At 41.6% G+C, this 15,236-nt stretch overlaps 1 protein-coding gene across 2 annotated transcripts in view; it reads right to left on the bottom strand.

Moving 5' to 3' along the window:
• Positions 1-1,153: 1,153 nt before the first annotated feature.
• Positions 1,154-15,236, bottom strand: part of dym (dymeclin) — a 49,900-nt gene continuing 35,817 nt past the window's right edge. For both annotated transcript variants that reach the window (XM_069710785.1, XM_069710786.1), the window contains exons 15-17: positions 13,589-13,771; positions 9,716-9,829; positions 1,154-1,419 (exon numbers count right to left, since the gene is read on the bottom strand). In XM_069710785.1, the coding sequence (XP_069566886.1) occupies positions 1,270-1,419; positions 9,716-9,829; positions 13,589-13,771 (447 nt within the window). In that variant the 3' untranslated portion in view covers positions 1,154-1,269. The remainder of the gene's footprint in view (positions 1,420-9,715; positions 9,830-13,588; positions 13,772-15,236) is intronic.

Here is a 15,236-nt window from a genome sequence, read left to right as displayed (position 1 = left end):
AACCATGTGACACTGAGGCTGGTTCAATTTCATATTTTTATTTAAACTCCTATTTTCAAAGTAATCTTTGCCACAAAATGACAGCTGTTGTCATATTATATGTAATAATATAAAGCCAGTTTCCCACCTGGGAATAATCAAAGTATAGTACCATGGTTTTTTCTTCTTTCATTAGCAGTAGTACTACCACCATTTTACATTTTGGGGTGCTGAATATATATATATAAAAAAAACATATACATGAAAATAAATAACTTAAGTCTCTAGTTAAGCATGCAAATAAAGTAACAAATTAAGAGACAACTGTAATTATGCACAATAGAAGAGGAAGTTTAATGACTGTCCTAGTTTAAGTACTTGCCGTGGGTTAGCATCAGGAAAAAAAAAAGCTAATGACACAGACAGGGTAAAGTCAAACAGCTGGAAGCAACAAGGAAATCACATGAATCAGAGTGATGCAGGCAGCTCATATTATCCAGGGACTGAAATCAAGCTTTAATTAAACTGGACTTGAACGTGGGGAATTAAACAACTAGTAACTGTAACTGTGGCATATGACAACACAACAGAGTGTGATATACAAACCTGACGTACTCAGGGAACGATTTCTGGTCTAAATAAAAAACAAATTTATGAAATAATCATGCTTAAATGTCAGCATAATAAAGGATACTTAATGAAATGTGTGTTTCAAAGCATGACGCCTGTATGGAAGATCCAGTTGAAACTATTTTAGCATTCAGTGCAGCGGTAAATGACCGGTCACCAGAGCAGCGTAACACTGTATGTAATTGACCTTTTACCTTCGTAAGCAAGAACAAAAACAAGCACGTGGGATTATCGGTCGCCAGTGTCCCGATCGCCTCACAACGACAGAGGTCGGCGTGTGCTGTGGAACCAGGTGAAGCTGCTCAGATGTTAAAAAGGTATTATTGACTACACGGCTGAGTGGACATGAGTGGGAGCTTCTGTGTGAACTGTTAACCAGCGCAGGAGAAGCTTCACAGTGTCAAAGCAGAGGAGTTATTATGATATGAGGGGAGAAGAGGTTGTGCTGCATAAAAAGAAACACCATCCCGTACAAGGTCGAGGCACTTTCAAAGCAGCGTGCACGTACTCTAAAGGGTAATGCACACCCACACCCAAAACACACACCCACACCCACACACACACACACACACACACACTGACTCGCGCCATAAGTCTTTTTTTTTTTTCTCTTTACTTAACGGGGGATGAAGACAAAAAAAATCTGCAGCAACAGGTGTTTCAGCCGGAGTCCATGCTGAACAGCTCGATGCCGTGCGGGCTCCAGTGGAGTCCGACTCCGGAGTTGAAGACGAGGGACCAGACGTAGGGGATGAAGAAGTCCTCCGGCTGGTCCTCCTCCACGTACTTAAACTTTAGCTCCGGAAACTTCTATTCAGGAAAAAAAAAAAAAAGACACAAAGAGAAAATGTATATGATTCATGCAAGATAACAAAATAAAAAAAAAAAAAAGTTACCTGATGATATTGGTGGCTGAAATGCACGGGCCTCTTGCAAAGCAAATATTTTGATTTGTCGCAGCAGGAAAAGCAAAGTAAATGACTCTATTCTATTCATTTGTGTTTGTGACTATTTTGTTTTCTGTGTGGTTTACTTTTTATTTTTATGTCATATGAGCAATTTTATTTATACACCACACAAAGTACAACCATGTACTGTGTTTTTTCTTCCTGTGTTTTGCAGCGATGTGGACAGCCAATAACAGCCCATCCTAAAATAAAGTGGGGATGTTGTTATTGTTGTAAATTTAAGTGACAGTTGTCTCCAGTGGAGCACTTACACCTGAGGTCCATGTTGGCCACAAACGTCGAGATGGAAGCCAAAGGGGCAGAAAACGGTCTTTGTGCCGCTCAAGGGTCCGCTAAAACTACGAAATACCGAGGAAGGCCAGTTTGAAACATTACAGCTATGACTTTGACGGCTTGTCAGATGACTCAGCACTTCACAGCAGTTTGTAGTACAATGGAGCTGTGGAGTGGGAAGAGCTATTTTAAGTGCTCCTGGTTCCACAAGTAAAACATTCCTCTTCCTTTTTCCCAAAGGCAGTTACATGACTCACCGGGTGCACTTTGACAGCTTGGATTGACATGAAAGACTTCTGGTTGAGCCATCACTGTTAGACACTGTATGGTTACAGTCCAAATAATCTTCAGTTGTAGCTCTAACTACTTTCACACCTGTGCTTTTTGTTTTATTATACCTTCAGCGTGCCTTTTAAAAAACAAATATTGCAAGGACAGTAGATGAAAATGCGTTTTCTGTGTATTTACAGTTCTTTTTTCTGAGTTTTAATATGGATGTCTTGTTTTAATTTATAATTAAAAAATTTGTAATCATTTTATTTGCTTGTCATATGTGCAGATTTTTGTATTCTTTGTAAGTGTAACATGTATTGAGATCCATGATGCTTAGTGAGTCTGAATACATTAATTTAGAGATTGATTCAATAAATGTCTGAAAATGCAACGTTCACACTGATGTGGCAACTAATTATTTCACCTGTCGATTAATCTGATTATATTTTAGGTCTAAAAATGGAATGTTTTGACAATAAAGTGTCAGAATACTCTGGAAAATTCTCACTATAAATAATAAAGCAAGGTCGGCAATTATCTTCAAATAACTTGTTATGTTGGAAACATGAAAGGAAAAGCAGAAAATCCATTAATTTGATAAACCAGACATGGATCATGTTTGACATTTTGGCTTAGAATGATTAATTGATTAATTTCCAGATGATCGACGAGTCGCTGCCGCTTGATTCCACACGGTCTCATGTTTCTTAAGATATCGAGCTCCTCGCATAGAAAAAAAAACAAACACTGGATGGTCTTTTTCCAAACCTGCTGGAAGCAAACACAAGCCCACCGAAGCCGACAAAACCGAGCGGCCCACCGAACAGCAGGCAGGTAGCAGAAGAGGAGCATCAATAATACAACGGTGCCTCATTATATCCTCCCGTCTACACATGCATGTACGTGCGCACACAAACACACGCAGCCGGTAATCAGTCTGCGGTGAAAGACAGACGCCGTGGGTCTTTATGTGATGCTCCCGGTCGGGTCTATTGAGTCCTGACTGCCTCTATTCACGGCCACACTATCGGTATCATAATGACACAGACAGAGGGGCTGCGGGGTCACAGGCCATATGCCAGGCTGGACCACACACACACCACCGCCATTGTGATGGCGAGACACAATGCAGGAGCTGTATTATCCGGCTGGTATTTGTGTGTAGGTGACTGTCTCATAGCCTACCGACTCATCAAATGCTCATATGACACTGATGGAGACACTTACTCGACCCAGGCACGCTGCTTTTACTTGTTAGCATAGAGTCTACGTTTTATCTATGCCATAGACGATAAAACATCGTACAGTTCTGAATATTTCATTTTAATTGGTTTTGTTTTAGCTGCGTTGTTAATCTACAAGCATGAACAAGCCAAAACAGAAGGCAGCCGAGCAGAAAAATGTCCCGCGATAATCATCATGATCTATTGAACCTAACCAGTTCTGCTAATTAGGTCACTGATGATTAAAGCATTAATCTGCAACTACCGCTTTGTCAACATACTTTCAAACAACACACGTGTGGTATTAATATCTTTCTGTTTTATAGCATTAATACATTTTCTCTCTAATTAATGTGCAAATACATGCTAACACTTCTGCAGAAACTTGTCATCATATATACGAGGACATGGTCATGAGCTGAACTGTTATTACACACATATCTGCAGACAGACATGATGGAGTACAGTGTCGAACACAGCAGGTTTCCATGGCGGCAGGACATTAGAATAACACGTTGGGTTATATGGTCTTTGAAACCAGCTAGACATGGAGGAACAGATCTCAGCCACTATTACAGATATTTGAATGCTCTTTTCTTTTACAGGTAAAACTGTCTTAATATCAATATTAAATCCCCTAAATTAAACATTTTTGTGAAAGAAACTTTCCCTCAGGATCTTTGTATCCTTGTCGGGAGATGTGGGAAACATCAACAATCACGCCAACATCTGAAAGAACCAAGCTAATTAAACTATCACAAGGTGCCGAGCTGCTTCCCCACGTTGACGCAATGAAACATTAACGTTGTACACAACCACTGTAAGGTGTGAAAATATGGAGACACTCCACTAATGCTCTATAAAAAGGCCAACTGAAGAACAAGATGTTCCACAAATCCTCTGTAATTACAGGAATAGTTTGGCATTTCGGGATAAAAGTGTACTGCTGCCGCCTTAAATGATGTCAGTACATTAAATACGAAGCTACGGGCCGCCATCTTAGTTTAGCACGGAGGCTGAAAACAGTTGGAAACACTTATAGCCTAAATTAACCACTAGTTTTGTCTAATCCTTTAAGTTTTACAGGGATATCTGTACAGGACTATTTCTTGGCAGGGAACAGTGGCTTACTTGGGTCTCTATTTGTTGTCTGGTCTGTCAACCTCAAACTCTCCTGAATCCTTCTTCATATTATTTTAATCTTTTCACCCAAGCCTTTGCAAAAAAAAAATAAATAAATAAATAAAGGGATTAAGCATAGCTGCCAAAATGTTGAATTCCACGTTTAACGAAGCTCTCTCTGTAAAGTCACATCAGTGAAGCATGAAGTATAAAAATCTCTTAAAAAAACAAAAAACAAAAAAAAGATCCCTGAATCACAATGGCCTCCATTTTCCCTCTCATTTCTACGGTGGACGGCGCCACCGGAGGGTTTGGTGCTACTGGGCGTCTTGGATATCACAGCGTGCCTCACAGCAAAAATGTCCGTACCGGGCTTAAGTGCTTTTTTTTTTCTTTTTTTTTTTTTTGGGGAGGTTCAGAAGATCTGCAAGACTGCCACATCCGAGTCTTACTATTATCTCTGTCCCTTATTCTGTCCATACTCTGTACATATCTCCGGCGCTCTGCTGCCGTCCCTCTCCCTCCCCTCCTCTGTTTTGTTCTCAGCCTGGCTGCTGTCTGGACCCACTTGGCCCGGCCTCATATCAGTTAGTTGTGGGTCCTGGCGGGTCAGGCCCTCGCCCCTGAACACAGACTGACTGGCTGGCCTCATATCTCCACTCAGGACTCTGTGTTCCCTTTCCTCCTCTGCACACTGCAGCGCTGTCAGAGCTCGGTCAGACACAGAAGAATGCGGCGAGGGAGAAAATATGAACTTCATACACACAAACACACACACACACACACACACACACACACACACACACACACACACACACACACACACACACACACACACACACACACACACACACACACACTTACATGCAGGTTATATGTTTCAAAATACCAAAATCCATGTAATAATTTGTCATGAAAGTCCTGGTTTTCATGCTTTATATGCAAATTCTGTCATTTAAAATACTGTATCGTTGTAGACAAAGAGCTTACGACACTCACTGGTGATTTCAGGCTTCGTTTCACACGGTGCCAACAGAGAAAATCCACACTAATATTTTTCAGAAAGTTTTGTTTATGTTCTCATTTCTTGCCCACACGTAGTTATACGGGTGGTGGTCGTGGCAATATTTACCAAATCAACATAACGGTGTTTTCTCATAAGTAATGATTCATTAACAGTTTAAATATTCTGTCTTTTTATCGAGATAAGAAAATGCTGCTTCTCTCTGCTTCTGATTTATGTAAATTGAGGATCTTTCAGTTTGTAGTTAACATAAATATTCACAGTGCTCAGAAAATGAATCCTCATCACTTTAATGATCCCCTGGTGTAACAACGAGGTCAATTGTGGTTTTGAATAGTTGTGAAATGGATTTTAATAACTTTGCAGATCCAAATTTTCATATGGTATTTTGGTTTATGATGGAACACCTGCAAAACTATTGCATCCGTCAGTCAGAGAGTATTTTGCGTACTGTTTAGCGAACGCTAGCATGCTATCACACTCAATTAAAACGGTGAACATAGTAAACATTATACCCCCTTAGCATCCCCATGTTAGCATGCATGCTAAACTAAAAGTACATTTGTGCCTAAATACAGCCTCAGATCTGCTTGCATGGCTGAAGACTCTTAAGTATCAATTGGAGCCTGTTCAGACGTGGCATTACCAAATGTCCTGAGTGATCCGATCACAAGCGGTCAGCTGAAAGTACAGGCGTGAACACACTCAGCACACCGTGAGTGCACACTGAGATTTGCTCTGCTCTGACCACATTCGGAGGTGATTATATAGCCACATTTTTATTAAAGGTCCACCTACTCTTAATAGGCACTAGAAATATCCAATAAAAAATGTCCAGGTAATTCTGCTGAGCGCAGCTGAACTGTACAGAAAGCAGAGATTTACCTGCAAACTGAACTGGTGGCAATAAAACAGCTGTTTATGAATAAAAACTGTTCATCAAAGCCTCCTCTGGGTTCAGTTTTAGTTTTTCCTCTGGTATAATTTAATACTCTGAGCCTGAACTGCCGTGATCGGGGTGAGCCTGACGGTTCAGGTTGTGAATTACAAACTTAAGTGTTCACACATTTACGAAAGCATCATACATTTCTAAGAGGGCACATTGAAATAAGGCTTGAGTGAGCAAAGGTGTCTCTTACATGTTGGTTTGATCACTGTCCTGCACTTCTGCTCCTGGTCATGTGTTTATTTACATGAAAATGAGTTAATTGACTTCTCGAGCAAGAAGTGAGATTCACTCAGGACGCATCCCGAGACGCATGACAGTGGCTGGTGTGAACAGCTGTACTCAGAGATGTCCTCTTGTGATTGGATCACCCAGAACACGTTAATGCCGGGCCTGAACAGGTTATTTGAGCGTTGTTCAGACGAAAACAATCAGCGTGAAAGCTTTGTCTTGTCCTCTTAACCTTTTGTTAACATGACAAAAATCAACTGGTTTTGCAAGAATAATCAACGTATTAATTCATAGTAAATGCAATACACCCAGTCTCTTGATAGCATTGTCTTCTTTTTAGTTTAATTTATAAAAATATTACTGTAACGGCCCAAATTCAGAAATCATGTATTAAAGATTTATGTTAGAAACATGTGTGGTTGGGAGAGCAACAAGGTGCTAGTAACTTCTACAATATGGTTATCATAATCTCAAACTAATTCTACGGTGACCTCAGACTAACTCTGTTACTGTTCGCAAAGCCTTAAATGCCCCTAAATGTGAGCTGTGTCAGAAGGTTGAATTATACCCACAACATCTTGGAGCATTCGTTTTTCTAAAGTTACTCCGCTGAACTGAAAGGAGCTTTATACTTGGACAATGTAAACACAGAGGGTTACGAGTGCGTGGGAAAGTTGTAGTGACCAGCCATCAGGCTTGTAAAGGCCCAGGTAGTGAGTAACAGCTGTTACACCCCCCACCACCCCCACCCCAACCCCTTCCGACCTTTCCTGAGGAGCCAGAGAGTCTGTAGGCTATCGCTGCTCAATAAGGCAGATTTCAGCTGGACAGGCTAAACAACACATTCCACAGGCGCTGCCCATAAGCGCCACCCAACCTCACACACCCTGAAACAACACACACACACACACACACACACACACACACACACACACACACACACACACACACACACACACACACACACACACACACACACACACACACACACACACAGAACGGCTGAGGGAGACAGATGCGTTGAGGATCGTCCCTGGGATATTTACTATCTTCTTTTAACCCTTTCTTTCAGTTGGAACCTCATTTGCATGTCTGCGGTCTTTGTTTAAACACTTTTAAATCCTTTAAAGTAAACGGGTTTGTTTTTTTTGGAGTCGTGACAACTGTCAGCTCTTTCCAACAAACACGTTACAAAGGCATCAAATTTAAATCGTGTCCAACAGCGAAACGTTTTTGGGTTTTCAAAATCGTTTCTGTCCACACTAAAATGCCCAAACTTTTGTATTTTTGACTGAATATAACCAGTTAACAAAGGATAAAGTTTGTGCTACTGCAATGAGGCTTTCATGTCCTTATTTTAAACTATATTTTAAGTCGTCTGCAGCACAAACATAAACACAAGTCAATGACCACAACTGTATCGTAGGATCAGTTGTACTGATGTTTCAAATGAATAATCACAAGGAAGAACAGAGGGAAATCCGCAATAATGTTTTATATGACTGAGTTCATCTATTTTTAGCCAATAAACGGTGGTGCCATCCACACTTCAACATACAACTAGTGTTTTCAGATTTCTCTAGAAAGTGTTTTGGGATTTTAACACCACACCTTTAACGTTACTCATTTCATCTCATCTCATTTATTTACATGCCCTATAATATTAAATGTGAGAATTATCACATGATAAAATAACCTCACTGACAAAGCAACGAAGAGGAACAAACATTCTTGCATCTCCCTTTTTTTTTTTTTTCAGCACTCTCAACAAGTGATTGAGACACCAATACTTCTTTCCCCCCCCCCCGAGTAATTACCAATTTATCGACGGTTCCACACAACATTAATCCGGCCGATGGATTTTCACCTTGTGGGCTTAATAGCAGAATGAGCTCATAAGCGAGAGGTGGCGAGACAGCTGTTTGTTTGAGCGATGGTACCATCAAACGGCGGAGACTTCTCCCACAGGACACATTGCCCAGATATTCTTCTCGCTCCGCGTCCCTTTGTGGGGCTGGAAAGCACTCAGATGGTGGAGAGTCAATGCGCGACTCGACAACACTTTCACATAGAAACAAAGACTGGCTGAACGCTCGCGCGCGCACACGCACACACACACACACACACACACACACACACACACCAGGTGGAGCCATCTCGCTGAAGGACACGGCGGGGTGATCCACACGGCTCCACGTGTAATTCTACGGGCCTCTATGGTCGATCACTGCATCAGCGGTCCGACACAGAGGGGAGCACACGCACCATCCCTCTTCCACATCGGCAGGCGAGACAAATGCCTCGCAGCCAGCCGCCAAGTATAGAACATGAAACACATGATGAAACATGCAATTAAGAGCTTCTGTGCTGGTGAGGAGCGGCGCTCGGAGACCGCCGGTTACATATTTCCTCACTGATTAATGCCGGAGCATTGGGAGGGGAGGGGTTAGCGAACTCGCCAGGAGTGCTGGGTAACGAGGCGTGGTGGCAGATTTATGTCCCCTCCCCTCCCCGACCCACCCTATCTCCATCACCCCGATCTTATGAGCCCCATGACAAAGTGTCCCGCTCGCCCCCTCCATCCAATATCCTTGAAATGTCATTACATGTTCACGTGTAGCAGAGATGGAATGAAGATGGGCATTATTGCTAATGAGAATTGGGCTTTGGCCTTTTGTCTTAAGTCCCAGTGGCTCTTTTCCATCTTTCCCCCGCCCCAGTCCACACCCCCATGCCATACCGCTCTGTCTTTCACCTGTGCATACAAACTAATTCTCTCCTCTCCCCTCCCCACCTACACCTCGCAGTCTTTGACAACACATTGTATGCGCCACACCTGTGTCTCAATATCCAACATGCACCACTTTTTCTTCAGACAGCAGTTTCACGGCTCCCATTGCGTCTGTCGCCCTGCTGCCCTGCTGTGTGTGTGTGTGTGTGTGTGTGTGTGTGTGTGTGTGTGTGTGTGTGTGTGTGTGTGTGTGTGTGTGTGTGTGTGTGTGTGTGTGTGTGTGTGTGTGTGTGTGTGTGTGTGTGTGTGAAGTACCTTCAGTCTGTCTTTCGGCAGCGCCTGGGCTCCTTTCATGATGACCTCCTGAACCCTCTCAACTGACAGGTCACTTCCAGCCTGCTCCAGACGCTGACTGAAGAATCCAATCACCTAAAAGGTCACACAAGACAAAACAATCACAAATTTAGCACAACATACACTTGGGTCTGACGGAGAGACGGTTTGTAAAGCACGTTGAGTGTCGAAGTACACGCCGCATTTATAAGGGATGAAGCATAGGGAATGATTGTGAAGTTGGCTTTTGTTATTGTTTTGGAATGAATCATTCAACATTCTGGGAAATCTGCGTATTTGCTCGCTTGTCGAGAGTTTGATGAGAAAATTGATACCATTGTTTTATCCGTCAGCAACGGTTAGCTGAGCTTAGCACAAATACAGGAGGAAACAACTACTTCTATCTACAAAGCCAATAACATTCACTAATCACCCACCAGTTACTGATTATAAAAGACTGAAGTTTGTCAGAAAGACTCCAGGAAGTCGGTCAAGACATGATCCTGCATTTAGATACCATTAAAACTGTAGACCTGTAAGTCAAAATAAATGTAGCTTCCAGGTCCAAAAAGGAAGCCAATGTGAAAGTGTCTTAAACTGCAATACCGCCGAGGGCCACTGGGAGCTGGCTCCAAAAAGCTTCTGGCTCCACAGACTCTCATTCAACTTCTCTCATGAAATATGAAAGTCAAAAATGCTTAATACATAAATTTCACTCCTTCTGATCTTTGTTCTGGTGGTTCTTCTCAAAATGATTACATAAATAATTAGATATTATGCCTCAAAGAGCACTATGTCTGGGAGGGTTTCTAGCTTGATTGACAGGTCAGTGGTGTAGTCAGGTTTCCTGTATCGGTGGCTGGGCATAGTGTGAGAATGAGTCAGATCCATCACTCGCTGCCCCCAGTCGTGTCCCAATATGGTGACTTCTGGCAACAAAAAAAACAAGATGGTGACGGCCAAAATGCAAAACTTCAAACCAGCAGTTACAAACCAACGGGAGATGTCACGGTGGGTTGCAGCTTGGTTCCTGTTATCTGCAGAATTATCCACCCACGCTGGGTTATTATTCGGTGTTAGCATGTACAGTATTTTTGCACATGTAAAAAAAAAAATTCAGTGCAATCAAGGTTTTCATAAGTGACTTAAATTTGTATCAATTCAACTTCAATTTAATTGATTTCTTAATTGTCATTTAAATTGTTTTTCAAATGAATTCAATTTACATTTTCTATTCAACGTTGTCTGATATCTTATATTTCCGGGTACTGTCAGCATTGACAATAAAGTTTACTGTTAAACCGTAAATATCTTCACTACAACATATCTTTATTACATCTTTTTTCTGTGTCATCTTCTGTGTTTATATAAGTCAAAAATCTAGTACACAGTACTCGGGACCTTGATCTCACAAAGCTCTCTGACTCTTCTAATCCCACTGTTTGGAGCAGTCACATCAATATTTCAGCAGCCACACCCTATATGATGACACTGGGTGCAATATGGAGCTCTAAGAACAACATGGCATCATGCAACATGCCAAGACCCGAGGGAACATCGGCACTAATATGTTTTCATTTTAAAGAATGGCTTAATAAAATGGAAAACGAACGGCTTAATAAAATGGAAAACGATCGGCGGCGTTTTAGCACCATTTCAGAGCCGACATCCGTCAATAGTAACACGCCTGAAAACACATTTCACATCACGACAACGTCCATGAATCGGTACTGGTGGTCACACAACTGGGGCTGATGACACGCATGTAGACACGAGTAGCAATGCAGAATTGAACTGCTGCTCGTGACAACAAGGTCAGTAACACCTCTAATACGTTTTTCATGTTGAATTAACCTGCTTATTTGCTCTGAGGACGCTGTCGCAAAGGTTATGCATTATAAAACGTCTCACTTGGATGAAGCCGAAGAAACCTTAACTTAAACAGTAACAAGGGTGAATGTTCCAAGCTGGTAAGAAACGTATGTTTCACTGTTTAACCTATGCAGCTAGCTTCTTTGATTTGAGATCAAATATAGCTGCTTCCATCAGCAGCCAATTAAACCTATGCATGGGTTGTCATGTTCCCTAGCAACAGTCAGTTGCTCTGAAAATGCCTCTATACTATGCCCGGACACAGAGCTGCTGCATGTATTTTGCTTTTAGTCAGTGGAAACGGATTACAAATTCAACATAGGGTTTGAGCATGTTTTATCCCACTTAAAATAAGCACTTCACTGCAGCTCAAATGATCTGATGCCTTCAGGGTTTAAGCTCCAACAAGAAATCATGGAAAGTGTATTTTGTGTTTCCACTGCTGAGCTAGGTCCTTCCCTGGAGAAATGTTTGATGTTTGATAATTAAAAAAAACCCTCAAAGTATTACCGATTCTTTTTAATGCTCTTTTTTTGTCAAACCAACAGTGAAAAAACGCATCTACGGGCAATATTTTCTCTGCTCATGCTCTGTGATTGCTTTACAGATTTCTATCACACCAGGGCATAGATGAACAGAGTGTGTGTGTGTGTGTGTGTGTGTGTGTGTGTGTGTGTGTGTGTGTGTGTGTGTGTGTGTGTGTGTGTGTGTGTGTGTGTGTGTGTGTGTGTGTGTGTGTGTGTGTCTGTCTACATCTATCTAATACTAATCTCTTCATTAACTCTGAAGGCCTCCCATATGGGGTTAATTTAGAAGAGCAAAAAAGCAGCGTCTCGTACTGAATCTCATGCTCACACACATGGATTTCCAAGTGCAGGAAGGATTCGGAGAATAGCCTCAGGGAGACTGACTTAACTGAGGGATTCCAGCTAGCATGCCTCCCTCATCCTTATGGATAACTGCAAAGCCCAATGGCAATGTATGCAGCAACCCCCATCCCTCGTACTACACTCACAGTCATACACACCAAAGCTTCCTTTCCTCGTCTAAATGACTAATACAGCTATGAATGACAGCTTTCCTTCCACGCTGTCCCTTCCTCCCATATACATGACACACTCTCAATGAATCTTTGAGACAGAGCCTCTTGACACAAGGGGACTGATTAATTCATCCATACTACTTAATTTCACAGGGCGCCATACAGTCCAACTGCATACTATGTTAACAACGCAGTTTGCACATGCTCCAACCTTTCTCAGCAGGCAAATCTGTACAGCTTTATTCTATGAAATAATCATCTATCTAATGATGTACGAGGGGGAATCAGAAAGTTCAGAGACTGCTCCTGTTGTGCACGAACAGAGCGCAGCACTGTGATATGCACGGAGCACGGAGAGGCCATAACCTTCATGAGCAAGTATTCCAAGTTATGTCATTTGATCTACATGAGGACCTGAGTTACACTTGTTTTTGAGACCACTGATTTAGGCATTTAATAATGCGATTTCATCATGGACATCATTGAGTGGAGAGTGCTCTTGAAAGTTTGTGTCAAACTCTGGAAATCTGCAACGGAAACCCTTGAAATGCTTCAGAAAGCCTCAGCAATGAAGCAATGAGCCTTGAGAGACATTCATGTTTCAGAGGGGCAGAACGTTACTGTCCGAGACAAAAAAAAAAAAAGAAAAAGTGTTTTAGGCCCTTGAATGTGACCATGGGTCACAAAAACCAGTGTAATTTATGTGCTGATTTTGATTGAGCAACGTAACTTGGTATACTTACACACAAAGGCTATAGCTTCCCCCTGCACTGTGCACGTCACAGTGCTGCGATGGGGGCTCAACAGAAGCATCTTTTTGTATTGCCTGTCATATTAATTACTGCTAATCAGTCAACACCATAAGGTAAAGTGCTCTGAGGTCTAAACTTGTCTTAATTATTTATATTTTGAGTGACTGTAGGGGAAAAAAGAAGACTGACCGTGTCAAGGTTCTGCATGATGTCCTGGAAGGATGGGTGAGTCCTGAACTGCTCAAAAAGCTCCCTCTTGTAGAGCAACGCGTACACCAGGTTGGGGTTGTGGTGCAGAGAGTTGCACAGGCAAGAGTTGATGATTTCCAGCATCATTCGGATCACCTCCTCAATCACATTCAGGTCCTGGGCCTGGGGGAGAGGGAGGAGGAAAAGGTTAATTGGTTTCCCACTACAATGGTTTCACTTATTATGGTGTTTTTTTTTTTTTTTTTTTAAATGATTGTCTCCCGACAGAAAAATCAGCAGGGGGGAATCGCGAGATGGAAGAAATGGCAGAAGGTGAGAGAGAGGGATGAAAGGAAAGATGGAGGAATGTCAGCCAAGGTCTTAGCAAGGGACAGAGAGGTGATCTTGTAAGCCACAGATCAGGTCAGGTCGCAGTTTGTTTCCTCTCGGGGCAAAGACAACTGTTGCTAGTGACAGGTGAAAGCATGGGAAGAGAGTGGTGCGGGAATAGCAGAGAGAGAAGCAGGGGTTTGAGTGGCAGATGAGCTATTCACAAAGTCCTTCAAATACATAGGCTTGTCACAAACCAAAGTAAAACACAGAAAACGTCAAGTATAAGGATATCAAACAGGGAAACGGTACATCACAAAGTAATTGTAGTTACTAGAGCTAAAATCTGAAATGTACAGAATGTTTAGATATATTAGTAAATGTTCAGCTTTGTTGATATTGTTAGTTTGTTTGTGCTACAAAAACCTTTCACCACAGTGTGACCAGTGGTAGTGCTTTACCTACAGGCATGTTTTAATAGTTGTGAGAAAATCCGTCAAAATAAATGAAAATCCGTATTGCAAAAAAGCTTGACCAAAATACAAGAAAAATGAATTTGAAGAAGTCGTTATGAGCTAATAATCTCAAAAAGATCTGTCAATGCAGCTCGTTAATTTTACTTGACAAGAAGTCTTAAAAACAAAAGCTCTGATGAACTCAGAGAAGTGTTCAAAGGTTTGAAATAGATAGACAATGCTGGTTTTTAGATCAAATTGCTTGAAACCAGACTTGCTACATCACAGGAATAAGGGAAATGCAATGAATATTACGGAATAATTCTTGATTAATTTCCTTTGAATTCTTAATTCTAGCACATTGGGGAAAAAATGAAGGCCGAGGAACAAGAGAGTATATCACTTAATTTAAGTGTAAATTACTTAACACGGGTGGATTAGGATTAGGCTGTTACTTGAAACAAGATGGCTCATCGAGGGCGGCCAAAACCCAGGATCCTCTTGGGATTCTGCATGTGGACTAGAGGAACCGGGAATCAAATTGCTGACCTTATAATTACTAGGCAACCTGCTCTACCATCCGAGCTACAGACACCACAGAAGAGCATCAACATTTATTGAAAATCGAGAGTAGTCTGTAAGCCTTTATAGTTATAGTAATTCTAGTTTTAAGACATAATGCTTAAGATAAGGCTTCTACAGATTTGAAGTGGATGTTTTACCAACATGTTTGTTGTATCTAGTTAAAAATAACTTGGGCAAGGACAAAGATGCTTATCCCGAGAACGGAAGTTATATTTACTTGAATTAAATCCAAAGATCTGACTGAGGAAGCACTAGATGATCCATTTATGTTAAAACAA

Source organism: Brachyistius frenatus, unplaced genomic scaffold (genome assembly GCF_029030835.1).
Source record: "Brachyistius frenatus isolate BFR_SWC_R1_liver_20210118 unplaced genomic scaffold, ASM2903083v1 Contig_94, whole genome shotgun sequence".
NCBI classification, from domain to species: Eukaryota; Metazoa; Chordata; class Actinopteri; family Embiotocidae; genus Brachyistius; species Brachyistius frenatus.
This window is presented reverse-complemented; position numbering and strand designations above follow the sequence as displayed.